Source organism: Physeter macrocephalus, chromosome 1 (genome assembly GCF_002837175.3).
Source record: "Physeter macrocephalus isolate SW-GA chromosome 1, ASM283717v5, whole genome shotgun sequence".
Lineage (NCBI taxonomy): Eukaryota > Metazoa > Chordata > Mammalia > Artiodactyla > Physeteridae > Physeter > Physeter macrocephalus.
Window position 1 is genome coordinate 83,379,439 of NC_041214.2, and position 26,583 is coordinate 83,406,021.

The following is a 26,583-nucleotide window of genomic DNA, read 5'->3' on the forward strand; positions in this document are numbered from 1 at the left end:
ATTTTTTCCTGTAGTAAATATTTGCTGCTTCACTGTTTATATGCTTAAATTAGATTAAAAACATGTTTTTTTATTATAAAATGTTATGCAAGGAATTATAAATAATAAGATTCCATTTCATGGTAGATAAATTGGAAAATATAGAAATGTTTTAGAAGGAAAATAAGCTACATTATAGTCCTACAGTACATGATCAATGTTAGAATTTTGATGTTTATCTTTTCTAGTATTTTCTAAAGAAAATTTAACTTGAAAAATCATGTATTTCAGCTATAGTCAGTGTACACTATAGAAAGGCTCAGAAATCAGCCCTGGGCTCTGCCCATATCATGGCGAGTACCTTCAGGACTTCACCTGTGCATAGCCCATATAATATGCCATGTGGATGGTCATCTATCGTGTGTAGAAAACAACAGACTGAAGAGTGCCAGTGGTTTGTACAAAACACCCACATACACTGTAGGGAATGTGAGTGCACTCTGAGACTGGAAATAGGACCAGGGATGATATCTATATATTGGCAGGTTTTGTCCTTCCACAGACCATTTTATAGTTACCCGAAAGGGAACTGTGTTGAAAGGAAGTGGGCTTCCTGTGGTTAAATATTTATGAGGAGTCCAGATGATTATTTGGACAGGATAAAGCTGGACTTAACAACTACTCAGACCCTTTCTGATAATCAATTTCTATAATTTTAAGAAAGTGATGAATCAGCACCTTTTTATGAACAGTGACTGAAATTTAGAAATATTTGAGGAAACTTGGGAACCCAGCCTGTCATCCAGGGCCTTTATTATTTTCAGAGGTATTTTGGATTAAAGCCTCTTGATGCTCTAAGACATTTTAGACTTCTAACCAAGGTGGTGACTTTAGCAGATCAGATATTTGGTAGAACTTTGCAGAAAATCCTGAGTTATACTGTTCTGGTCTTTGTGGAGCTTTTTATGAAAAGGGTAGCTTTCTATCATTTTGTAATGTTGATGGAAGGATAATTAACCCTGAAAATGTCTTTCTGTTACTAGATTTCTCAGGACTTTTCTCTCCTCCTACTTTTTTTTTTTTTTTTTTTTTGGTTCTGTCATCCTTGACTTGTTTTTCATTCACCTTATACTTAATTTATTAACATTTTCTAATTTTCAGGACTATTTGGCAGCCTGCAACTATAGAGGACTTCTGAGGACATGAGACAGTTTTATCAAACAAATAGCTCAGGGGACTAGCTCCAGATTCTGAAAATTCATGCCAGCACCTTAACACACAGTGCATTCTGCTTTAAAATGCCACATACATCCTATGTACCCTGTCAGGCTGTTTAGCTTAATGTCCTCATGTATACAGACATTTTTCATAGCCCTGGGGTCTAATCTTGGAAATGGCACATATTTAACTATGTGATCCTTGGCATGTTATTCTAACTTTCAGAGCCATTTTGAGTGATGTACTTAATTGTCATCTAAAGGAACCAAGAATTGACCACCTGCCTGAGTGTACAACTTTTCTAGGTGTTCTAGGAGTCTATCAGGTAATTATCCTTTCCATTATAATACATCTGAAATTTGGGGTGTTGGGAACAGAAATCCTTTACTGTCATTTAAGGCATTGTGGGTAGATGTGCAGCTTCTTAGCTTTGTTTAGGTAAGCTAGAGAATGTGGAAATGAAAGATTTCATGGTGCATCATTTATACTAGTCATTTTTCTCAGGAGCCCTCCTTTCCACAAGGATTTATTTGAAAATCATCGTCCCAGGCATTGAGATAAATATTGGAGAGAAAATGATCCATAAGATTTTTCCTACCTTTCAGGATCTTGAATGTATAATGGGGAAACAAATGAGTACATGTATTTATATGATCAGTTCTCCAGTGTTATATTTACTACATGTTATGAAATCACTGGGGGGGAAAAAACATAAGTAAATCTGCTGGGTGTGTGAGAGTATCAGTTGTGATGGTTTTGGTTCTGTGTCCTATAGGATTGGATTAATAGAGAAGTAACACTTGAATGAGGTTTCTGAAGGTTGATTATGCATTTTTTAGAGAGTAGAGAGGAACTGCTGGCAGACAGAAAAGGATTCTTATGCCCATCATCTGTGTAATGGTGACTAAACTTCCCTCAGACTTGCAAGACTCCCCCATTCTCTGTGTTTCACACCCACACCAACCACCCAAGAAAAACATAAACCAAAACCAATAACCGTAAGAATCCCCAAACAAGTGAAACAGTGGTTAGTGATACTTGATGCCCCAATCATTTGTACACTATGTGGAATGAAAGTCTTTGTCTTTCATAAAGGAATTGCGGAAATCTGTGTGTACTTTGTGGGTAGTTTAGTAAGGGGGGATAATTATACTAAGGATAATAAGTACAGGAAGGTGGATCTGATTTAATTATTTTATAGATCTCTGCTCAGAAGGCTCTTCTATCTCCCAGACAGATGGAGTAACCATAGTATATTGGAAAGAACAGGGCATTTGGAGACTTGATCAGAAAAGTAGCCCTCCCATTGTCTACTTTAACTAGGAACAAAGTAAATGAGTATGGAACACCTGTGTTGTTTACCTCTTTAGCATCAGCCCAAATTAGATGCCACTCTTACTTCCTCTATCATACTGTACTTCAATTTTGTTCATTTCAACAAGATGGAGATTATAGACACTGAAAGTCAGAGAAGGATCAAAGGTTACCTTTCAGTTACCCTTTATCCCTAATAAATTAATTGCTCAAACATTACTTGGGTATTATTCTCATTGTTTTCAGCTTTCTGCCTGAAAGTGGGAAATTTCAGTTGTCAGAGTGACCAGGGGCTCAAAGCTGTGTTTGTTGTTTTGGGGCTCATAATTGGGCAGGTGGTTAGGAGAGTGTCTCCATTCCATAGCTGAGCATCTCTAAGAAGCTCCCACTGATAGTGGTGGTGATGGGGTTGGAGACTTGTTTTGGTGTTGGTATTAGTGGTGGTGATGTTGATGTCATCTTAGTCCCTATATATAAACTTTGCTGGGGCTGAGAATGTGGAAGATTTGGCATTAGGATGAGGTCTATTCACAGTTTACCTGCATCCCATTTGTCTTCTACTGAGGCAGTTTTATTAAAGCTTTTAATAAAGGGAAGAGACTTCTTTAACCGATTAGAGAGACATTTCTCTTGTAGGGCAGCAGACAAAGGCTTAGGGGTTTTACCTATGTTATCATTTCTTAGTTAAAATTGTCTTTAACAACTCTGAGACACATTAGTCTGAATTTATTAATACTCTCTTACCAAAGGGAAGAAAAGCCATTGATTTTGGATGGAGATGGGGGAAAGTGGTTAGATCCCAAAGGGAGATTTTCCTTGGACTTTCCCACTGCAGTTACTACCTAGGGTTTTTCTTATAGGTCATCTATGAAATACCGTGCAAAATTTTTTTGTCCTTGCTTTTCAGAAGTGAACACAGGCCAACCGTGATAGCTAGAGACTTCTTCTTGGGAGATAGTGAGACAAAGTAAACTATGTCCATTTTTATTGCTCTGTTTTAGGACCTGGAACCCACCTTCTGAACACATGTACCACCCTTACCTAAATTTTATTTCATCCTCAGTTTCAAAGAACCTAATGCATATTTGTCTTATTGTAATTAGTATTTAATAATATCACTCTTTTCTGACATACTTAAACATAGACCCATTTCTTCTAGGAGTTCTTTGAGCAGAAATATTGGAGGCCAGAAGAGCTCAGGTTGGTTTGCAGTTCATTTGCTCATTTGTTGGGTTATCTTGGTCAAGCCAGTTTATTTCTCTGAGCCTAGTTTCCTCATAAATAAAATGAAGATATTGATAAAACCTTCAGACCCTCAGACAGTTAGGAGGAATAAGTGTGAAAGTGCATTGTAATCTACAAAGTATTATATCAATGTCAATTGCAGTTGCCTGTCATTACCAAACTTTTCAAGACAAAATGTGTGTCTGGAACATCTTCCTCATTCATAGAGGGTGTTTCCATGTGTACAGAACAAAGGAAAGTAAGCATAAACCCAGCTCTCAAAGCAGTGAGTATGTATTCCATCTGCTACTAATAGCATTTACACTAAAAGAGAATAATTCACAAAATTATACCAGAACATAAAAGGCAATACAGACACAGTTGAAAGAAATAGTTTCTAGTGAATGTATTAGTAATCCAGGCATTTTTATGTGGGAGGAAGCTTGCTAAGTTTTCATAGCAATTTCTTTTCAGAAAGTTTGGGGATGTGGGTAAAAACATGACAAAACAGGAATGACTTCTTCACTCATCTTCTAGTTTGTATAGAGTTAATTGGTCCCTCTCCTAAGAATGCTTACCACTTCTGCCCTAGGAGTTTTAACCTTTCTTTGAGGTTGGTTTTGTATGTTAACTACTTTAAGGTTTCCTGATATAGCTCTGCCAAGTCACCCCCCACTCCTTACACCTACCCCCAGTTCATAACAAGCACAACTGCTCCACTTTTATGCCTTCAAGGAATTTTCTATAGGTCTTTATAACCTTTATTAAATTTTATATTATGCTTATTTACCTTTCTGTCAACTCCACCTCCTTGATGGCTTGTAAATGACTTATTCCTCCTAATAATAGAATTCAGCAAACGTTTGTTGAATAACTGTGTTTACTAGGTTCGTACTATGCCATTTGTTTATTTAGAGGGATCCACAGATGAATGAGAATCATCTTTCTCTTCAAGGAAAATAGGTGGGAGATATATAATAAATCCTACTTCCCATTCCTGAGACTTGCTTGCCTTAATATAAACTAATCCACTGTCTATATATACATATCTGGATTTTAAAAATCACTAAAGCTCTGTTCTTTTCATGGGAAAGGGAGAGGTTTCTAGTTTTTATTTGAATGTCTGAAAAATTTTACAAGTCTCTGTGATGCTGTCGTTAACGACAGAGCTTAATTCTATTCATAACATTGTTCTCCTCCTGTCTATGGAACTCTGTTCTTTGACTTTATTGACCAGTATTCCTTCATTTTTTTCTATTAATGAGGATCTCCGGAAGTCCTACTTTATGCTACATCCAGCACTAACTGTGTGGAAGGTGTAGAGATTGCAGGGCTGGATGGGAATGGAGAATGATGGGGTTGGCTTAATGGCAAGAAGATAACCTGAGATTAGGGTGAATGAAAGTGAACATAGGAGGGAAAAAGTTTGAGAAGTGGCAGGATAAAAGCCCAGGGTCCAGTAGTTCGTCTTAAACGTGCCTGCCTGGAAACGTAGTGAGATGAGTTTATGCTGTTTATTCTCAGTACTGTTTATAGCCGTTTGCTTCAAAGTAGAGTGGATAAGAGGAGGAGCAAAGCTCCTGGCTTTGAACTTGTCCTGGCTGAGAATTGTTTTCTGTAATTCCCAAACTGGTTACTGATTTGCAAGGTGGCTGGATGTGTGATTTTCCCAGCTTGCAATAGATTAGCATTGCAAAGAATACAGAGGCTGACTTTGAAAGCAGCTAGAGTGGATGCATAGGAAATTATGGATTAAGTAAGTAATATTTCTGCATAAATGAGACGATATATTTGGAAGTTTTTAGTAAACTTTGAAGGGCTAAATCTGTGTATTGACTATACAACCCTGTGCATGTATGAGTGTGTGTACATCTTTGTAGTCATGGAAGATCTTCTAGGTTCTTTACTAGCACAGGCCTTACCCATATTTTGTGGGTACCAATTCAGCCTCTACTGTAATAAGATTCAGGGTCAAATCACAATAATTAAATATACTTCAGCCTTGCTTTTTACATATTAAGAAATGATTAAGAAGAGTCATTATTAAGGTAATCATAAATTCATACATTCATTGGTGTATTATGATATGTCAAATGCGTCATCATGTTTATGGTTTATATGTGCTGCTGATGAAATAAAGATGTGAATTTTTAAAGTTTTTATATTTACCTGTAGAATTTAAGTGCAGTATATGTAAAACATTACAAAAAGCACAGAAAATGTAGAAACCCAGGAACCTATCACCTAAATTTAATAGATGTTAATATTTTGCCTCACTTCATTCAGTCTTCTCTAGTTTGTTTGTAAAGCAGTGGAACAGCATATATATGGTAAAGGTACACCTGTCCCTTTGCGTGTGTCTCTAGGGGTCACTATGTCAATGCCAGATATTAAAAACATATATTTTTACTACAGGTATATGTATCCATAAACATTATATTTTTAATGTCATGCTGACTGAAATAAAAAACATGAAATTATTGCAGTTATTCACATGGTTATCCACATGGAAAACTGTAGTAATTTTATAATTTTTTATTCAGCATAATATTAAAAGCATATAAAATATATTGTTTTGGCCTACCTTTCTGCTCTAATAACGTAAATTGAAGTGGCTTTTAAACTTTTTAAAATATTCATTCTGAATATTTGTTTTCTATGAACTAACTCCATACGTGTCTTAGACATTTAATTAATTAATGTTAAATCAGCTAAGTGTTTTAGAGAATGCATGTTGGTCAGTATAGAATATCTTCTTTCAGTCTGTTCCCACTGTGGTTTACCAGAGTCCAGGAGGCCTGGTTGTCAGGAGCAGAAAGAGCTCTTGCTTGCTGAGAAACTGACTCCCAGCCCTGCCACCAGCAAACTATGTATATAGCCTTAATAAGCCCTTTCTTCCTTCTGGCCCTTATTTTCCTCACCTATTAAAGAAGAGGTTTAACTAGCTCTTCTTGAAAGCACTTTCATTCTGTGAAATATTAGGGAACTTTGACCTGGGCCTCAAGTTGTTAGGATTTGCTGAGAATATATTGGATGTAAAAGAACAGGACTTTCTATTGAAATTGCTGGTTTTGTAGTTGCATTTGAGCCAGGGCTAAGTAGGTCATATTCGGTTTAATACGATTTTTGGGCAGAAATGATTTTTCCATCATAAAACCTTTTCGGAGTAATCTTGATGTCTCCAAGCTCTGCCTGCTTTTTTGTTGCATTTTCTCTCAGCGAGGGACAGGTCTGTGTGAATGTGTATGTGAACATACATAAGTGCTAAGAATGGCAAAGGAATGTTTTTTCATTCTGTTTTAATTAAATGTCTTCACAGACAAAGTCAGAACTGCAGAAAGAAATCTGTAAACTCTGGTAAGCCCTAGAGGACAGTTTCATGAGTCCTACACATTGTAATAGTCTGAGGCTTTGGGAACTTTCCTCCTTAACGTGAGGTACATGTTTGGAATAGAGTAAGGATATATCACCTAAACTACACGTCCTTAAAACAAACAAAACAGCATTTTTCATGATAAGAGTCCTTCATATGTATGTTTGTTTTAAGAAGCAGAAGTTTAAATTACAGTTTGGGGTGGAGTGGACCTTTAAGACCATCTCTTCTTACTTGTGTCTAAGAAAGTAGTCCAGGAAACGCTCTTGCCTGGCTCTCCAGATGGAGGCAAAGTTAGGGGCAGATGCCTGGTACCCTTCAAGGTTCCCACTGTCTTTTGGTTTGCAGGCTTTCTTTAGGCAGCTCTATATTTAGAGAGACCTAGAGAACCAGTTCTAACTCGTGTCTGAGGGTATGGACCCATTGAAGAATGTGACTACACTTAAAGTAGAGATCTGCTCCTGCCTAAGGGACTAATAAAGGTGTGTTTTTCCTTAAGAGCACGGATACACATAAGTCTCTGGGAAAGGATCCTCTGAATCCCAGATGGCTTAACTCCTCTGACCATGCAAAAACTCAGATTTTTCTCAGCTGCAATATGTGAAACATTCTTGTCTCTTATTATTACAGCAGTCCTTGCCCTCTGTTTATAGAAGTGGATTAGAATTTCTGGGCCTCTGGCTTCTGATTCTGTGATTAATTTCCTTAGGCCAGGGACCTAACCATTATTTTGTGACACCTTGTTCTTGACCCTGAGCAGGTACTATGTGGATTTTTGTGAATGAAGACTTTATACTAACTAGTCACTGTTTTGTGCATTGAGAGTTATAAAGTTGATCATCCTAAAATATTAGGATGGAGTCTTTGAAGTCCTGAACAAGATCTTTTTCTTTTTATGTTAAAGTACTACTAATGAGCCTTCCTGTCTGCCCTTCTCCCTCATCCTCTGCAGTGTGCCGAGATTTTGCTGTCCTGGAGGACCACACCCTGGCCCACAGCCTGCAGGAACAAGAGAGTGAGTAATAGCCCTCTGCGTGCTCCTTCATTTTTCTTTTTTAGTGGTAGCTTGAGGCAGATTTCTCAGGGTGAGTCAGGGAGAAAACAGAGTCATCAGGCTATATCACCCATCCATCCTGAGGAATCTGTCTAGGCAAATGACATCTCAGTGAAGACTGAAGTTCTGGGTGTGTTGAAGTCAGATAGCTGCTAGGGATGAGAAGACTGTTGGGTGTATCAGAGGAAAAGAGGGACTTGAACCATTTCCTTTGCCTTAGTGCTATAGGAGGGAGAGAGCGGTTATACATGCATCGGGGGTGTGTAGGAGGCTGGCAGACGGATGGGTTCCTTCCCCTAGAATAGGATGCCTGAACATCTTTTCCCAGGCGAGGGCGGTGTCTAGATTGTAGATTTTTCTGAATTTTTATGTATGTACTCATGAATAGTAAATCTAAGTTATATGTGTTATACAAAAGTACGTTAAGGGGCTTCCCTGGTGGCGCAGTGGTTGAGAGTCCGCCTGCCGATGCAGGGGACGTGGGTTCGTGCCCCGGTCAGGGAAGATCCCACATGCCGCGGAGCGGCTGGGCCTGTGAGCCATGGCTGCTGAGTCTGCATGTCTGGAGCCTGTGCTCCGCAGTGGGAGAGGCCACAACAGTGACAGGCGGAAGAACCCACATGCCGCGGAGCGGCTGGGCCTGTGAGCCATGGCTGCTGAGTCTGCATGTCTGGAGCCTGTGCTCCGCAGTGGGAGAGGCCACAACAGTGACAGGCCCGCGTACCGCAAAAAAAAAAAAAAAAAAAAAAAAAAAAAGTATGATTATCAATACACAGATTTAGCCCTTCAAAGTTTACTTAAAAAGTACGTTAAGTGTGAATTTGTAACTTGTGAATCATTAATTCGTGTGTCAATATAAAAATTCAGTATTGAAATAGTATTTTATAAATAAGGTGGCAACTTGTGGAGCAGAAAGAACACTGGCCCTGGTTTTAGATTATTTGAGTAGAAGTCCTGGTGCTGCCACTATTTTATCTTGTGCCCAATACAAATTACTTAACCTTTCTGTTTCTCTTTTTCTGCAATGGAAAGATGAAAATAATAACTCCTGTGCTGCGTATTATACAGCGTTATTTAGAGCATAAGATGAAATGATGGATGTGAAGCCCTTTTTAATGGAAAGGCTCTTCTTAAGTTTATTCTCAGGTTTATCATTAATAAGCCAAAGCATTATAATTCCTCTCTCCAATTTTACTATCCAGTTGAGCATCATTTGGCATCGAATGTTCAGCGGAACCGTTTGGTCCAGCATGATCTCCAGGTGGCTAAGCAGCTTCAAGAGGAAGACCTGAAAGCTCAGGCTCAGCTGCAGAAGCGCTACAAAGACCTGTGAGGACTTGGGGATTGGGAAGGCATCATGCCCGGACTGGTTTTCTCTGTGGGGTCAGCAACCAGGGCAGGGAAGAGGACTCTCCATCTGTTCCTCTGATTCCTTTCACTTAGGTTACAAATCCTACAGTGACTATCCCATAGTTTTCTTTGGATTAAAAAAATTGTCTTTTTTGTTGGAATACTTTACTAGGTTCTGGGACATGTGGTTTCTGGTGTGGACTCAACACTCTTCACTGATGACTTTGAGTCATTTGGTCCACCTCTCTGACTCAGTTTTCCTTACCTGTACAGGGGGCAAATGATCTCTGTCCCCTCTGCCTCCTGGGCTTTTGGGGGGAATCCATCAAAACACTGGATGTCAAAGAACTTTATGAGGTCTGTTGGGTTCCCTTCTTGTTTCCTAGCAGTGTTTGCTACTCCTATTTTCCTCGAACCCCTGGCTTTTCTTTTTGTGTGGCTGCGCCGCACAGCTTGCGGGGTCTTAGTTCCCTGACCAGGGATCAAACCTGTGCCCCAGCAGTAAAAGCACCACGTCCGGGCTTCCCTGGTGGCGCATTGGTTGAGAGTCCGCCTGCCGATGCAGGGGACACGGGTTCGTGCCCCGGTCCGGGAGGATCCCACATGCCGTGGAGCGGCTGGGCCCGCGAGCCATGGCCGCTGAGCCTGCGCGTCCGGAGCCTGTGCTCCGCAACAGGAGAGGCCACAGCAGTGAGAGGCCCGCGTACCGCAAAAAAAAAAAAAAAAAAAAAGAAAAGCACCACGTCCTGACCACTGGACCGCAGCGAAGTCCCAAACCCCTTGCTTTTTAAGTAGAGGCAGAATCTTTTGGAAAGCTCTGAATCGTACCCTTAGTTCTCTTCATAACTTCAGTGTCTGACCAAAATTATTTCTCTGTCTCCTCCTAAATGGAGAGATCATGTCTAAGGTCTCTTCCAGCACAATGACTTTTTAATGTTTTAAAGGCTCACAGAGTACATTTCTTCTTTGAGAGAGGCTCCTATACCTAAATCTCTAATGGTGGATTTAACCACAAAATTGTTTTGAGGAGGAAGGGGTAAAGGAGGAAGTGAAGGGCCCTTCTGTTTACTTTAGTTGTCATGTTTAAATAAACAGGATAGCCTATTATTTTTGCTGCCTTTGAGGAAGGGTTTTTCTATTTTATTATTTTCAGAGAGGACTTTATTCGTGATTTTATTCAGCTTCCTTATTTTGTACATAAACATTCTTACTGACTCTTACTAATAACTCTGCCACCGTGAAAGGCACCAGATAGCTCAGTTATGAATAAAACATAGCCATTGCCTTTAAGGGACTCAGAGAAAAAAAACTCTGAGCATTTGCCAAAGCGACACACAAATTTGTGAAGCATTCCGTATTTTTAAAACTAGATTAATAAACACTTTTTGGTAAGTTTAAAAAAAAGTGAATGAAAAGAGGGTATGGAAATAAAAAATGAGTAGATTTTTACTTTCGGTTCTGTGGTTTGAATGGTTCAGAATCCTTGAATGTAATATGAAGTCCTTAAATCCAAAAACTTTTATAGCTGATAAGACGACATAAGAGGGCATGATTCACTGGTTAACAGTGGCAGGACTGGAAATCAGGTCTCCAGGCATCTTGTCCAGTGATTTTTCTACTGATTCTAAAAAAGCTTGCCATTTCTGCTTCTGGCCTGTGCTCTCTGTCTTGTATTCCCTTCCTCCCTTTCTGTCCTGTATGTGCGTTATACACATACATAATACCCCCATGTGCGCACACATCTACTTTCACCTACGCCTATTTCTAAACATGTTGAAAGTGACCAGTTCTTTATACAAATGAGAATAGTCTTCATCCCCTCAGTTTTGTTAGAATAGAATGTATTGATTTCGATTCCTCCAGAGAAGTTAGGATATTGCCCCCAACACCCAACACTTTTCAGTTACAAAAGACTGCCATTAAACATGGAATATACAACCAAGACTAGATTAACTGAGTACTTTAAGTTCATCTGGCAGGGGGAGAATAAGAGGAAATATTTGTGTAGCAAACAAACTGCATATATAAACCACAATTGTAATTTTGTCCCAGCATCTTTTTAGATAGTGAACTCTAAACATGCCTGTATCTCTCTCCCAGTTAGCAGTTAAAGATTGTAAAGGCTGTGTAAAGGCTGCCTCCTCAACACTATCACACTCTAGAGTTATACTCTGCCCAGTGACTTTTCTTGAAATCTGCAACTAGAAGACTTGTGTACCTGTAGCCATCTCTGAGAGATCCAAACCCCATTTTTTGTTGGAACCACTGTTTCATAGGGGCTGTTTTAAAGGATCTATTTCTCCCACCAAAATGATTTGTCTTGTTTCTCCCACCAGAATGTACTGTGGGCTTCTGAGTGCCGGATGGAGATTTATTTATTTTTGTATCCTCAGTGTTGAGCATGGTGCCTGGATGATAGCAGGTGTTGTTTGAATCTTTTTGAATGCACAAATGCCAAAACAAAACAAAACTGTGGTAGCAGCAGTATTACAACATTTGGGTTTTTTAGTGGCCAGAGTATTAAGAAAACTGGCATCAGCCACAGAGGTTTCTCCTGGGACCTAAAGCTAGGGAATATACATTGGGGTTTTTTTCCCCCCTTTTTAAAAGTTTTATTGAAACTGAAAAAAAATGGCTCTAATTAAAAAATTTATAAAAAATCATTTTAAAATCATACCACCACCTCTAGGTGGCCGCAGTATTATTGACATTTTAGTGAACTCACTCCCAATTTTTTTCTGCATACTCTGTACATATTTGGTTATTTGTGGACCTTATTCTCATAGTATACATCTCCTTTGAGGGAACATGACTGTCTCTGTAAAGCGACCCCAGTAGGGTGAGGTGATAATGGTAGTATGGAAAAAGCCTGGAGCTTTCCATTGTAGTGTCTGGGTATTGCATTCTGATTCTACCACTTATTTTCTCTGCAATCTTAGGGAAATGATTCCACTACTCTGGGCCTCAAGTTTTTTCATCTGTAGGCTATGACAATATCAACTTCTTTGCATCATTATTGTGAAGATTAAGTGAGATAAAAATATGCACTGGCTCATAGTGAGTATTCAGGAAATTGTGTTTAGGAAAAATCATTCCTTATGTTCTTTATTCATGTTGTTTTCACCTTTGTGTTGTAGTGAACAACAGGACTGTGAAATTGCACAGGAGATTCAGGAGAAGCTGGCTATTGAGGCGGAGAGACGACGCATTCAGGAGAAGAAGGATGAGGTACAACTTAGTTAGTGCCCCTCCACCCCACAGAGGAGGACTGCTCAGCTCCAGAGCTGTGACTTTCTGTATTCACGGGCTCAGTGTAGGGTTGCTGGATGGGCAGAAGGGCTCTCCCCTTTTGGGGTGCATAGTCAAGTGTCACCCTCCAGGAACCACTGTTTATTGCCCTTTGACCAGTTGTTTAAGTGGTGAAATCTTAAAAGATGATAATGGATAATTTGACATAAATTGTGAATTCGTTTCCGTAGGCCTGCTGTAACAAATTACCACAAATGTGGCTTAAAACAATAGAACTTTACTCTCTCACAGTTCTGAAGGCTGCAAATCGAAATTAAGATGTTCACAGGGCCATGCTACCTATTAGGAAAGATCCTTCTTTGCCTCCTCCTAGCTTCTGGTGGCTCTTGGCTGTCTGGCATTCCTTGGCTTGTAGTTGCATCATGTCAGTCTCTACCTTTATTGTCACATGGCCTTCTTCCCTGTATCTTTTTGTCCTTTTGTTTTCTTATAAGGACACCAGTCATTGGATTGAGGACCCACCCTAATCCAGTATGATCTCCTCTTAATTATATCTGCAAAGATCCTATTTCCGAATAAGATCATGTTCTGAAGTTCTTGGTATAAATGAATTTTTAAGGGATGCTTCAGCTCAATACTGGGTGTCTGTCTGTGGGTTATTCCCACAACTTTAGGGAGAGCAGACCTTGAGTGTAGCCTGAACAGGAGTCAGGGACTGTTCATTGCTCTCATTCTTTTTTGTTAATGGTTTCACTCTCCTGTGATATGCTGCCTCAAAACGATGATCTGTTTGATTCTGTATATTTTTTTAAACTGTGTTGTTTTTAAAGCTGAAAATGGCTAAAATTAGCAGTAGTATATGGTTTGTGAGGAGACTTGAATTTGCACTTAATGATCACTTGCTTTTGTGTTATGTTTTCAGCATTTCAAACGGTTCCTTTTCAATTTGCATTGATTCTCTCTCTGCTTTTTTTACACCTATTGTGCTGTTCTTGGCCATTGTCTTGATTTATAATAAGGAAAAAATGATTTATTATTTTTAATAGTAGTATGACCATATGGTATTTTGCATACTCAGAAATACTTTTCAGGGTTAAAGGGGGTGCTATTAATAAGTACATAAACTGGGACTCTCCTGGGCAAACTGGCACATACGATCACCCTATTAAATAGATATAATCAGGGTTATCCAGTGAACCAGCCTGCATCTTCTGTTCCTCTACTGAGCCATCCTTGTTCCTCTGGAACTCCTTGTTCAATGCCAGGTGAGTGTGAGACGCCTGGTGTGAGTGTATTTAGCTATTTCTTTAAAAAACAAACCATGATTATGTGATGATCAGAGTTGTAAGCAGGAATTAAGGATTCCTTTTCATCCTTCCTGTTAGCAACACAGGAGCTCTTTCTTACTACAGGATGTGTTGCATCTGTATAGTCAAGACTGCCTTGGAGTTGAAACTCGCAACTGAAAGAAGTGATTATGTTTTGTAGACAGAAAAGCTTCTATTTTAAAAAATCACAGAGTAATGAAGTTGGCTTCTTATAAATGCTACTCGTGTCCTGTAATTCCCCCCCATCCCCCCACCCCATTCGGGGAAAAACAGTATTCGGGAAACCAAAATACTTTATTTTACGCATGTGGAATCTAAATAGCAATCACAATAATCTCATTGTTATACTATATAAAGTGTGTAGTGTAGTGAATAACTGCATTTTTCAGATGAAGAAATTAAGTCTTGAAGAAGTAAATTACTGGTCCCAAGCTACAATAAGATGCCAGAGAAATGTCTGTACAGTTCTGTACAGTTCCTGACTGACTGCCTCTGACCTGGATATACTGTGACACAACATAGAACACAGAGACTTTGGAGTTAGACTATCCTGGGTTTGAGTCTTATCCATTTAACTTTTAGCTGAGACTTTCAGCATCTCACTTAAGCATGTAGAACCTCAGGTTCCAAATTGAAGAAGTCCGTGGTAACTCCACACTTACCCCAAAAGGCTGTTGTGAAGTTTAAATAAAATTAAGTATATACAGTCTCTGCCACATATTAAATTAATAGTTGCTCTTTCCTTTTTGCTTTCTTGCCGGGTGTTTTCCCCACCATTCTGCCCCTTTCAACAACTCTGATTTCTCTTATAGTGAGATAAGCGTGAAATTAGAAAGGGGAAACAATACACAGGCTTAGGTGTGTTCTAGTATGGTCTGATCTGAGGGATCTTCAGGAGTTTATGCCTTTACTGCCCTCCTTACTACATTGCCTTCCACTACTGTTTGACCTACTGAAATGTTCCCCCTTCCCCAGTGCAGTGGAACGAGAGATGAGAAATCCAGTTGTGGACGTTTAGTGAGACTAGCCTTTAAAAAACTGCTTTCAGACTTTTTTGACTTTTCACTGTTGCCTTAGATTAGATGGCTGTCCCGCCAAGATGTTCTTCTGTTGTAGAAAAATGTGACTTCCAGCTGACTAGTATGTTGTAATATTAAATAAACAAAATCTGCATTAGTAAAGTTTGATGTTGAAGGATGTATGATAATGCTTATTTATTTTAGTCCAGGGTGCCTAATAGGGGAGACTAAGACAATTGTGCTAATTTTTCTGGCCAACTTTGCATTGCCTGTTACTCATCAACTGTCCGAATTCACCCCCTCCTCACCCTGCCATGCTCTTCTGCTTCCTTGTAGAGTCTGCTTAGCTAATGAGTTCTTACTGAACAGCAGGGCTGTGGAAAATTCCTCTCTGGATTTTCACCCAAATCTCTTTTAGAGATTTTTGGGGTCAACTCTCTTGGGTATTTCATACTCCCCCAAAACAGATGTAGAATCCAAGGCCCCTTTCCTCTTGGGACAGATTTTTTTCTGAACAACATTGTTCATGAGTAGAGTTATACGACTTTGTGTGGGTGAATTAGCATGTCTAGCTTTTTTATGGTATAATTTTATTGTGTTTTTTAACAGAGCACAGATGTAAGGAAGGTAGCATTTCCATTGGGGAGACAGATGTAGAAAAGTTTAAAAAAGATCTTTTGTATTCTTACCAGCATTGTGGCCTCTCCCTCCTTCCTTTCCCTCCCTCTTTTCTCTTTTTCCCTCTTCCTTCCTTCCTTCCTCTCAGTGCCCTGTTGAAGGGGCTTGTAGCCTTTGGTAATACTGGACTGTATGAGTTTGTGATTAACATGGGGGGATTAATTTTATTGGGATCTTTCTCTTTGGTCACAGCTTTAGCATTTGTCAGTGTTGTTTAATGAAGCCAAGAAATGTGTGTTTAGTTGATTTAACTCAGTTATTCTTAAATAAAACTCTTAACTAATTGTGTGTGAATGTATACATATGTGTATCTTTGAACCTAGGTCCAAATATATGTGAATGTGAAACTATTTTAGCAAAAAACTTTTTTGTGTGTGTGTGTGTAAATAAACAGTAGCATGGCCAACCATGTTATAAAAAGTCTGTGGCACTAGTCCAACAATTTGGAGCCATTTATAATGTGAACTGTTCAGGGATAAACTTAGTAACCAATTTACATTAAAAATTAATCTAGTGTGAGCCATGGTACTTTTTCATAGCATTCTTAAGGTCATTAGAAATTTGTGTTCTAAAAAAATATTTATATAAGTTGCTAATATCTAGAGAATAGCTCAGATAATAATAATTTTAGCAACTGAAATTTTTTCCTACGTTTTGGCACTTTAGAAATAGGTTTATACATATATAGCCAGACAGGGGGAGTGAGTGGGTTTCTTCTGGTTGAGAAAATTCTTCTCTCTTTTTATCCTAGTTATACTGATGTTTTTATAGCAATGGAATTGGTGTTACCCTCTTTTTCTGGTCTTATAGAGTAACCCTTCTGGGATTATTCCTGCTTTGAGTTCCCTACTGAGTTAGATGTTAATATATTAATTGCTAGTTAATAAAAGAAATTTAGCAATCTAATGGAATGGCTTCCTTTTTTTTGTTCTTCTGACAGTCATTTGACAATCACATTTTCAGATCTCCTTTAGATTGTCTTTATACCCAAGATTTTCTCATTTTGAACCCCAGTACTATTGTATGATAGAGGTGAAAACTTTAAGGGGGAAGTAACCCTGATATAAAATCATATAAACCATAAAAATACCCTAAGGGATCCAGCACCACAGTTCAGTAATTTGTCTTCTACCTGAGAAAGATGCGTGGGGTTCCTCTGGGTTTCATTGCACCTTGATTGTATGAGTGCTTCTCTTAGAGCACTCATCTTTGCGTGTCTTACATTAGGTTAATCATTTTTCTTCTAGCACTTAATAGATAAGAACATAACGATATTGACCACGTATCTTGTTTCCCTATAGGAGGTCTCTAGCAGAATGTTTGACCCATTGAAGGGGATCAGTAAATATGTTTTTCTTAAAATAACTTTCCTCTAGCATTCCAGGTATCCTTATCTGTGCCCTTACTTATGCTCACAGCTTCCAGTTTTCCAGAGTTGAGTGTTGTTTCAATAAATGTATTTACTAGAAAGTGTTCTGTGCAACAGAGTTGTTTCTACATATTAACCCAAAGTAAGTCTACCTGATTAATTAAAAAATAATTGAATGTGACTTCAGAAGGACTTGAGTTCTTCTGGATTTTTTCCCCAAGTTATGTTTTATTGAACACTAGTTTCATAAGGTTTATATTTTTTTATGTAACAAAAAGGCATCTGTCACAAAATAAATTTGGAAATTCCTGGGTTACAGGAAGATAACAGGTTTCTTTTATCAAAGTGTCAAAATGAGCTAATGTGTTTAAAGAGTTAGATATAATACATGTTTTCTATTGAATGCTTTCTATTTTTTTTGGAGAAACTTTTGATACCAGTGTTCTCAGAAACAGAGCTTGGGAAATGCTGTTCTAGACTAACCTTTAACAGGAAGGAAGCTGAAGACTAAGGAGGTTGTTTATGTCAAGGGTGACTAAGCTGCATCCAAGCATTGTGACTAATAATTGCCATCTTTAGCTTGTTTCAGGGGAAATTTTTTATATTGAAATCACCTAACTAAACCCATTGTGCAGTGATGTTGGAAAGCAGGGAAGAAAACTGACTTGGGCTAAACCACGGTTTATAATATAGCAGCAATTTTCCTTTCCCTCCTTTATCCTTTTCCTCCTCAAGTCTAGCTAGCTGTTCTTGTTCTTCTCAGACAGAAGAAGCTTACGGAGAAAAGAGCTGAGAGGTTAAAAGAGCAAAAGGTTTGGGTGCTAAGGTGCATGACACATTATGATTATTATTATTCTACTTGGTTAAAAGCCCTCCTTTTGATTAGCTAATGCATTGTACAAAAGAGGCATCACCTTTGTTTCTCTTTGGTTCATCTTTGGCTTTTCACATTGAGAAGGCATTAATATGTATTAATTAGGACTAAATTCAATAGAAGCAAAGCATTATAAAGTCCCTGGAGTACAGTTTAATAATTTCTACTGGCAGTTGGACCTGGTAATTTTCCTTTATATTTTTATTCAGTTATATCAAGGGAAACTTTTTGTTTTCAGTAAAACAAACCACTTAGGAAAATGAGTTTTGGGTGCTTAGTAAACATGACAACTCAGGGAAGTGTTTACATTTTCTTCCTACTTTTGCAGTAAAATAGGGATTTGGGAAATTCTGTAACAGGTATTACTTTGGGGAGAATAAATTATCTTGTCACACCTCTCTCTCTCCTAACTGACTGGTATATTGCTCTGCAAGACATCAAATAGAATGAATCTGGCACAGGGGATGGCACCTGGTAACACTCCCAGATTTATTAAAATGGTGCATTAGGGTGTCAAGACATTTGACTTTAAGGTTGAGTAGTTCAGACTCTTTATTTTACAGATAAAGAATTCAGGCCCGGGGCTTCCCTGGTGGCGCAGTGGTTGAGAGTCCGCCTGCCGATGCAGGGGACACGGGTTTGTGCCCGGGCGGGGAGGATCCCACATGCCGCGGAGCGGCTGGGCCCGTGAGCCATGGCCGCTGAACCTGCGCGTCCGGAGCCTGTGCTCCGCAACGGGAGAGGCCACAACAGTGAGAGGCCCGCGTACCGCAAAAAAAAAAAAAAAAAAAAAAAGAATTCAGGCCCAAAGAAATCCATTTTAGTAGTTAATGTTTCTCTCCCAGTGTCTCTAAAGCATCTCTGACTTGAACTGGAAGGGAAAAAGAAAATCATCATATTCTTCAGGTTTAGGGGATTTTTTTCCATCAAAGTATTAGAAATTCAGATTTCTTTGCATGAAAATTATACTTGTGTTTTAAGTGGGATTGTGTTCTTTACCTTTCATTCTGAGCTGCAGTATTTTGTGAGTGCTTTTACATGGATTACTTATCAAATATATATGTATATATTTTACAGACTTATGAGAAGTTTCCAGCATAGAAATCAGTTAAAGGATATATGTTAATAGTATATTTATAAGTTTGAATTTAGGCATGTACTTAACATAAAGTCAGATTTGCAAGGCTATTTTGTGAACATTAAAAGCCAAGTATATGGATAACGTTTGCTAATTTACCTAGCCTCAGTATCCAACTTATTTCTACACTGATATAAGAGAAATTGAGTCATTCAGATGAATTTTATTTGCCTTGCAGTCTTAGTATATTCTTCACTTTGACTTATTCAGAAAATTGCAAAAAGAAGAATAGTGATTAATTCTTGCCTCAAAATTTGCACCATTTACATTGAGCACATCTTATATTCCTCATTGTAAATATAAAGAAGTTAGCCCCTCAAACTACCTATGGCTGTTATTACCATTTTCATTGGTGAGTATTGTTGCCATATTTGTAAGGTCTTTAAGAATCTGATGATGGCTAGGGATCTTTTTTCCAAAAAAGTGTACATGAATAAAGTTTATGTGCTATTTTATTGGGCCTTTCATAGAAATAATCTTCAAATTCAGAACATTGTCACTTTCTAGCTCAAAACCTTTAGGAACCCCTCATCCCTTGCATTACAGACGCCAGACTTCTTAATATTGTAAGGGGCACCTATGATCCAGCTTCTGCCTGGTTTTTTAGCCTCACCTTTCTCTGTAACACCCCACATCCAGTGTTCTAATTGGACTATTTGTTGTTCCCTAGATTGATGCCCATTAAAATATTTATAACTTTGCTGATGTTGTTCTCTGTTCTTCCCTTGCCTGTTGGAATCCAGTTCTTTGTTCAAAACCTAACATTAATTCAAAGCCTTGAACTAATCCGTTTGAGTAGAAATAATATTCCTTCTTTTGTGCTCCCATAGACATTTTACCCTGTTTTTTGAGGCATTTATAATTTAGTTGTATTGCAGTTATTTGTATATACCTTTGTTTTCATGGGGGACGGTAATCATTTAGGGGACGCAGTCAGAATGTTATTATTCATCACTCAGTAACTGCTAAAAACTTGCCTGAAGATAGAGCAGAGGGGAGACAGGAGGAAGACTGTTTTCTCTTTTTTATTGATAGTTAAGACAGTGGTCCTCTAATGCAAAGCTAAATCAGAATCAACTGAAAAATTCTTTTAAAAAAGTTTTAAAATTACATTGTAAATACAGTTTATAAAAGTTTATAGATTATGGTACTCTTCCTCATTCAGACTTAGTGAATCATCATCTTGGAAAAAGGGCCCATAAATATGTATTTTAAAAATTCTGTTCTATAACCACCTTTAGGAACATTACATTTGAATGTCTTCATGTTAAGTTAGATTTAAATTCAATTAAAAAAAACCTTTCCCTCTCATCTGGATCTTGTGCCCTTTTGGACAGAAAGAGCTTAATATCAGAAAGTCTAGAGAGCCTAGCTGGAGGCAGAGCCACAAAAGCCTGGCAGTGGAATGTCAAACCATTGACCTGTAGGGTCACTCTATGGAGTTTGTTCATTCTCTGGTAATATTTATTTCCCTTCTCTTTGTATTTGCAGGACATAGCTCGACTCTTGCAAGAAAAAGAGTTACAGGAAGAGAAAAAGCGAAAAAAACACTTTCCAGAGTCCCCTGGAGCCAATGCTTATGGTGATAATTACTATTATGAAGATGGAGGTAAGTTCTTGCATCATGACCTACTCTATCCTTAGACTCAGTTGCAAGACATCCCTTTAAATTTGTCTGTAAAGTGACCCTAGAGCCCCTTTGGATCTGTGGTGGAATTTTATCTTATCTAATAAATTCATCTGTTCTTTAGTTGGATGACCAGAGCCATTTTTATGGCTTTTAAAACTTGAATATAGTTTAGCAAAATTAAGCATGCATTCTTTTGCACTATTGCTACTTGCAATGTTGTATTACATTTTAAGCACATAAACTGGGGTGTGGAAAAGTGGCATATGAGTCTCTGGGCTTGATCTTTCTCAAGGAAATCTGAGCAGTACTGTTTGAAGCAGCAAAGTGGCACAAATAATAAAGGACGTACAGCATTTATCAGTTACTGGATACCAAAGCTTTTTTTCCATGCTTCTTATCTTTTAAACCTAGGCCAATGGGTTAGCCTGCTGATGACAAAATTGAATTTTAAGATACTCTGTTCATTTTTTGCTCTTGATGCTTTCTTTGCTATTTGATTACCATATAGAAAAATTTCTGAGATAGAGAGATCCCTTCTCTAGTGCTTGCTTTTGCAATGTGGTGGTGGTGGTGATGGTGTGGTGGTGGCACTTGTGGTGGTGGTGATTCTTTATCTTAAAAGTGTGTTGGGAAACGAGTATTGACAAATATTGTTCAGTCCTTTTTAAAGATCTGTCAAAGGAAAGACATTTCCTATAGTTTTTAGTGTCAGTATTTATTGTAGTTCAGCTTGGAGACTATACTTAGGATACCAGCTAAATAAAATCTAAAAGCAGCTTCTAGAGAGTAAAGATTTTAAGGTCAGTAATCCCCAAGTCCCTTGAAAATTAATTGTCAATTGCTTTTCTATAATTTCATTGTAAAAGGTAAGTAGGTATTTGTCTTTGGTGAGTAGAATGAAAGATACATATATGTAGGTGATAGGATTATTATAGTTTGAGTCTTGCAGTCACATTGTTCTAAATCTATCCTAATCAGTAGAGCTCAGCTCTATAACACAATCAGTAAGCAGGCTGATTCTCTACTTATTGCTTGGTGTGTTGTTCTTCCATATGTAAAATGCTCAGCTCTTTTTTGATAGCCATTTTCCTTATGCTGGTTTTTCTAAACAAATGTGATACATCATTTAAAAAGAAAAATTATTGCCGTATTTTTCTGTACTAGAGGTCAGAAGGTAAAGAGTTACTCGTCAGCTTTAATTAAAATCTTAGAAATGTGGTCTGGCATAAAACATTAGGGTGGTAAGTAAATTAAGTACACTAAAGTACTAATTTTAGCATTCCTCTATTAAAACCTTATACTAACTTGAATTGGGACTCAAGCCTGGTGGTTTTGACCAGAGTGCTGACATACTGATTCATCTCTCTAGACTATGTTAAGAATTCAATGGATTTTCAGGGACACCTAAAATTTTTACAAATCTCTATTTAACTGCTTTTGTAAAGTTATGGAGAATGGCATATATGCTACTTTTTTGGAGTTGGGGGGGATTGGTAAGAGAAAACAGTGACCTTCTGAGCGTGTGCCTGTAAAGTACTGTTGGAATTTCTCTTCAGTTGTGTTGTTGTTGGGAGACTGTATATCGCTGAACATGTGATCTTCATTTATATGCCTTTGAGTTAGACTAAGTTGAGTTCCACAGAAACCATATTGCAGTCCAGCTCATATTTAAAAAGCAGCCTTAAGTTCTTTGCAGTGGTCCTTTCCCAACACATAAGGGATATTCTTTAATTATACTTCTTTGCGTGCAGTATGATTTTTGTCTGTCTTATAATAATCACAGCAAATCATTACAGAAGTGGTTGTTTTAGCTTTCATTTTACTTAAACTTTAATAAATTAATCTTTTAAGAATAATCATTTATAGATTTTCTACAAATCTGAAATTATCCAAAACATCTGTCAGATTTATATCGATTGAAATGGTATATCTTATTCATTTATGAATCCATGTTTTTTTTTCAAAGCCACTTACCTGTATTGCAAGCATATTAGAGACTTTAAGTCATGGTCTTTGGAGTCATTAGACCTTGATTCACGTTTCATCCATTCCTTAGAAAAATTGTAATGTTAAGGAAGTTATCTACTGTAATCACTCTAAGCCTTTTTCTCATCTCTAAAATGGAGATTCTAAAAATGAATCCTTCGCATGGATGTTGAGAAGATAAAACAATGTAATTTTTCTGAAGACTTATAAACTCTAAAGTACTATTATTTATACATATATTAATGCAATGTGTGTACTACATAGTATTTTGTCTATTTAAACAAAAATCATTTTATTTTGAAAGACAAACATGGAAGCACACAAATCAAATGTTTGCATATATATATATGCAAACATATATATATGCATATATATATGCAAACATATGTGTGGGTGTATATATATGTATACGTATATACATATATAAATTTATGTATGTATTGGCTATAAGGAAGTTAATTATATTTGCCAAATAACTTGGTCTCAAGAAACATAAAAGTCTCAATCCTTAACTGAACTGGGCTTTAAAGGATTCAAACAGATTCCTCCACCCCTGTCTTTTTTTTTTTCTTTCCCAGGTTTAAAGATATCACAGGTGATCACAATAAATATTTTTTTCCTGTCAACTCTGTGAAAACATAGTGACAGCTCTGTTCTAATTCTTGCAACACACTTCCCTAAAGTAAAACTACTAATATTTGTTAACTTTTTAGAAAGAAGTAAAAATAAAAAACAAAGCAGTCATAACTTGACCAATCCATGTTGAAAACGAAACCTTTTTTGGGCTTAAAGGCAGGCTTCATTCCTGCAGTTTTCTGTGGGAACATAGGTATTAACACTAAACCATTGTCTCCTAGTTGTGGTCATCATTTATATAGCTGGTCAGTATTATGTTAATTCACAGCAGTAGTGAATTGATTCTTTCTCAGCTGTCAAGATACTCCTAAAATAACAGTTTGGTTAAAAGAGTAGATACTTTATTTTATTACAGAGAGTAATTGTTCTGTTTCACTTCTGCTTATGTAAAAAATAAGTTTTACCATAAATTATGAAGATAAATACCTCTACAGACTTTTTAGAAGACAGATTTTAATTTAGATGTCATCTCTGAGGCAAATGTTCTTTTCTTCTGGAAAGCTCAAGAGGAAACAATTTGGAGTTTTTAGTGGAAGCTTATGGCATAAGAGATACATTTAACATGTCTCCCCACCTCTGTTCCTTCATTAGATAACAATAACACACTTTAACAAGAACAAAAAACCCAAAACAAGCAAACAAAATCCCTAATAACTAAGGAAATTTATGGTCGTTTATTTTTTCTACGTCCCACCCAATTACGGTAGCTGTTTCAAAAGCAGTTCAGCAAGTGACTAATTCCAATAGGGAATCTTGACTATCTTAGCAATTTTCCACAGAATTAGGATTTCTTTTTGTTACTTCGCAATTAAAGTAAAAGTCTTAGAAAATGTTAAAATAAATATGCTCTTGCAATGTGCATTGTTAATTTACTTCCTTTGTTTTCAGTTTGTTCTTAAATGAGACCTGACAAAAAAGCACCCATCTGTGTGCTGTTTCTGCAGTTTGTGTTAAACTTAGGGACTTGTATATTTAGCACATATTGTATTTTTATACCCAGAAAACAATATCATAAAGTTTTTTGAAATGTATTTAGGAAGTGACTCCTTTTTATGTATTCTGTTATGGCATCTCTTTTTAATTTTTTTCCTCTGAAGAATTTCAAGTAAGATTAGGAACAGAGTTATCCAAAGATAATACGGTCATTTACTCACTTAAAATTCTCCTTTACTCCCTCTTCTTCCACACTGAACTGTAACATGGCTGGGATTGTTGGCTTTGCCACCTATGGGGAAAGGACAGGGAAATACGAAAATCTGTGGCTCATCACTCTAGTGGACTAAGTAGAAATTAGCAATATTCTGACAAAGATTTATTATTATTTCCAATAAGAATATTTGAAAGTCTCTGACTGGAATCACAAAGCTTAGTTCTTTTTCTGTTTTATAAGACTCCCTCAACTCTCACTTTTCCCCCATATACTAGTTCCAAATTGGTTTTATAAATAGAATTAAACATTTAATGACTAGGGTTTTTGTTATTGGCAAATATTAAAGTATGTGTTAACTCTTTGCTAATGATGATCAAGCTCTTCTTTCAGATTTACTTTTTTTTCACTTACTTTCATTTTAGTTTTTTACCTTTCTGGCTATGTACCCAGAATCCTTCATGTATGCATGGACCATTCCAGCAAATGCTCATCCCTTCATTTCAGTTTGTTAAATTGAAAAAGTAATCTTCTTCATTTTAAAATATGTTAAACTTGGGCCCTGTCTCTGTCCTGTAGTGAGTTCATACTCATTAAGTTAACTTGCATTTCTATTTTTCACATTCCTCCACCTCCGCTCAGACCAGCCACGGTCAAGGAGGGCAAGGGAGTTGGGTTCTGGATTCTCAAAGTCTTATAGACTCCAAAGTGAGGAAGAGACTGTGAAGCAGAGAAAGGAGAAATCGAAACATCCACAGGAGAACTTGGAAGAACTAGAAGAGCATTGTTCATCAGAGAAACCTCTTTCGTCCTCTAGCTTGGGTAAAGTGAGGGACGATCCCCAAATTAACACTGAGCAGCCTGAAAGGAAACGATCTGGTCATGAGAGGCTCCGAAGACCTCCTCTCCCCAAGATCAGTGGTGAGGTATTTCTGAGCACTGAATCGGAAGACTGGGAGGCTAACCATAGCCATCGAACTCGGAATTGGGAAAAACAGTCCAGGCACCAAGACCAACTTTCTCCCAAGGCCTCACAGAAAGCGGGGCTTCACTGCAAGGAAGCTGTATATAGAAGCGACCATGGGCAAGGTGAGCACAGAGAAAGGAAGCACAGGCCCAGGGCTCCTCCCTTCTCAGAGAGTGAGGAACGGCACCAACTCCATGATGCAGGTAATAAACGGCAGCCTCGTTGGAAGTTCTAGTATCGTGTATATGCATACAAACAAATGTATTTAATAAGCATCGTAAGCAACCTGTCCTTTCTCTCTGGTTTGTGCTCCTGGCTTGGAAATAAATCCTGGAGCCAAATATTACAAAAAGGTATTCACTTAATCTCAAATCTCTGCCTTCTAAGGGAATACACTCATTCCTTACAACATTCTTCCAGCTCCAGACTGCAGTGGAGGTACCCATCCCAGATACAATTTTTAATTTGCCAAGACCATATATCAGAGATTCTGATACCAAAGCAATGCTCTTGAGTTTCTACTTTTGATTCAGTGAACCCAGAAGGTTTAGTAACACCACCTTCATAGTATTTGCCTAACTAGAAGACCTGAGGGGCTGGAAGTACTGGATTTTCTTGACCTCATCTTTCCCAGCTGTAAAGTGAGAGATGGGATAGGCAATCTCTTAAGATAGCGTTTTTCAAATAGTGAGCCTCAAGTTTGTTTTCATCAGAATCAGCTGGGCTATTTCCTAAAAATTCAGATTTCTGGGTCTTACATATGTTATCATCTCTGGAGTGCAACATGGCAATTCGGGTTTGTTTTAGACCAGGAGGTGATTCTTATGTACTTAAAGTTTGAAAACAATTGCCTTGAGTTCCTTCCTGTGCTTTAACCATCTTCAACTCTAACTCTACAGTTGGTGTTCTGAAGCGCCAATATGAGGTAAGTTCTTGGTACTTATATAAGAACGAGGTGAACATTAGTCTTAAGCCTCAAATTTCTGGCATCCATGAGGCCTAACTCTGAAGTCCGTCACTGACATAGTAATGGTTCTCTCTATTCTTGTC

The 26,583-nt window shown here is 37.8% G+C and overlaps 1 protein-coding gene across 4 annotated transcripts in view; it reads left to right on the forward strand.

Annotated features, from left to right (window-relative positions):
• Positions 1 to 26,583, forward strand: part of CCDC50 (coiled-coil domain containing 50) — a 66,356-nt gene that overhangs the window by 18,241 nt on the left and 21,532 nt on the right. For 2 of the 4 annotated variants that reach the window (XM_028492325.2, XM_007125981.4), the window contains exons 2-6: positions 8,061 to 8,123; positions 9,365 to 9,491; positions 12,650 to 12,740; positions 20,659 to 20,776; positions 25,209 to 25,736. In XM_028492325.2, coding sequence (XP_028348126.1) covers positions 8,061 to 8,123; positions 9,365 to 9,491; positions 12,650 to 12,740; positions 20,659 to 20,776; positions 25,209 to 25,736 — 927 coding nt within the window. The remainder of the gene's footprint in view (positions 1 to 8,060; positions 8,124 to 9,364; positions 9,492 to 12,649; positions 12,741 to 20,658; positions 20,777 to 25,208; positions 25,737 to 26,583) is intronic. The other 2 variants (XM_007125980.2, XM_028492337.2) reach the window with 1 other exon arrangement.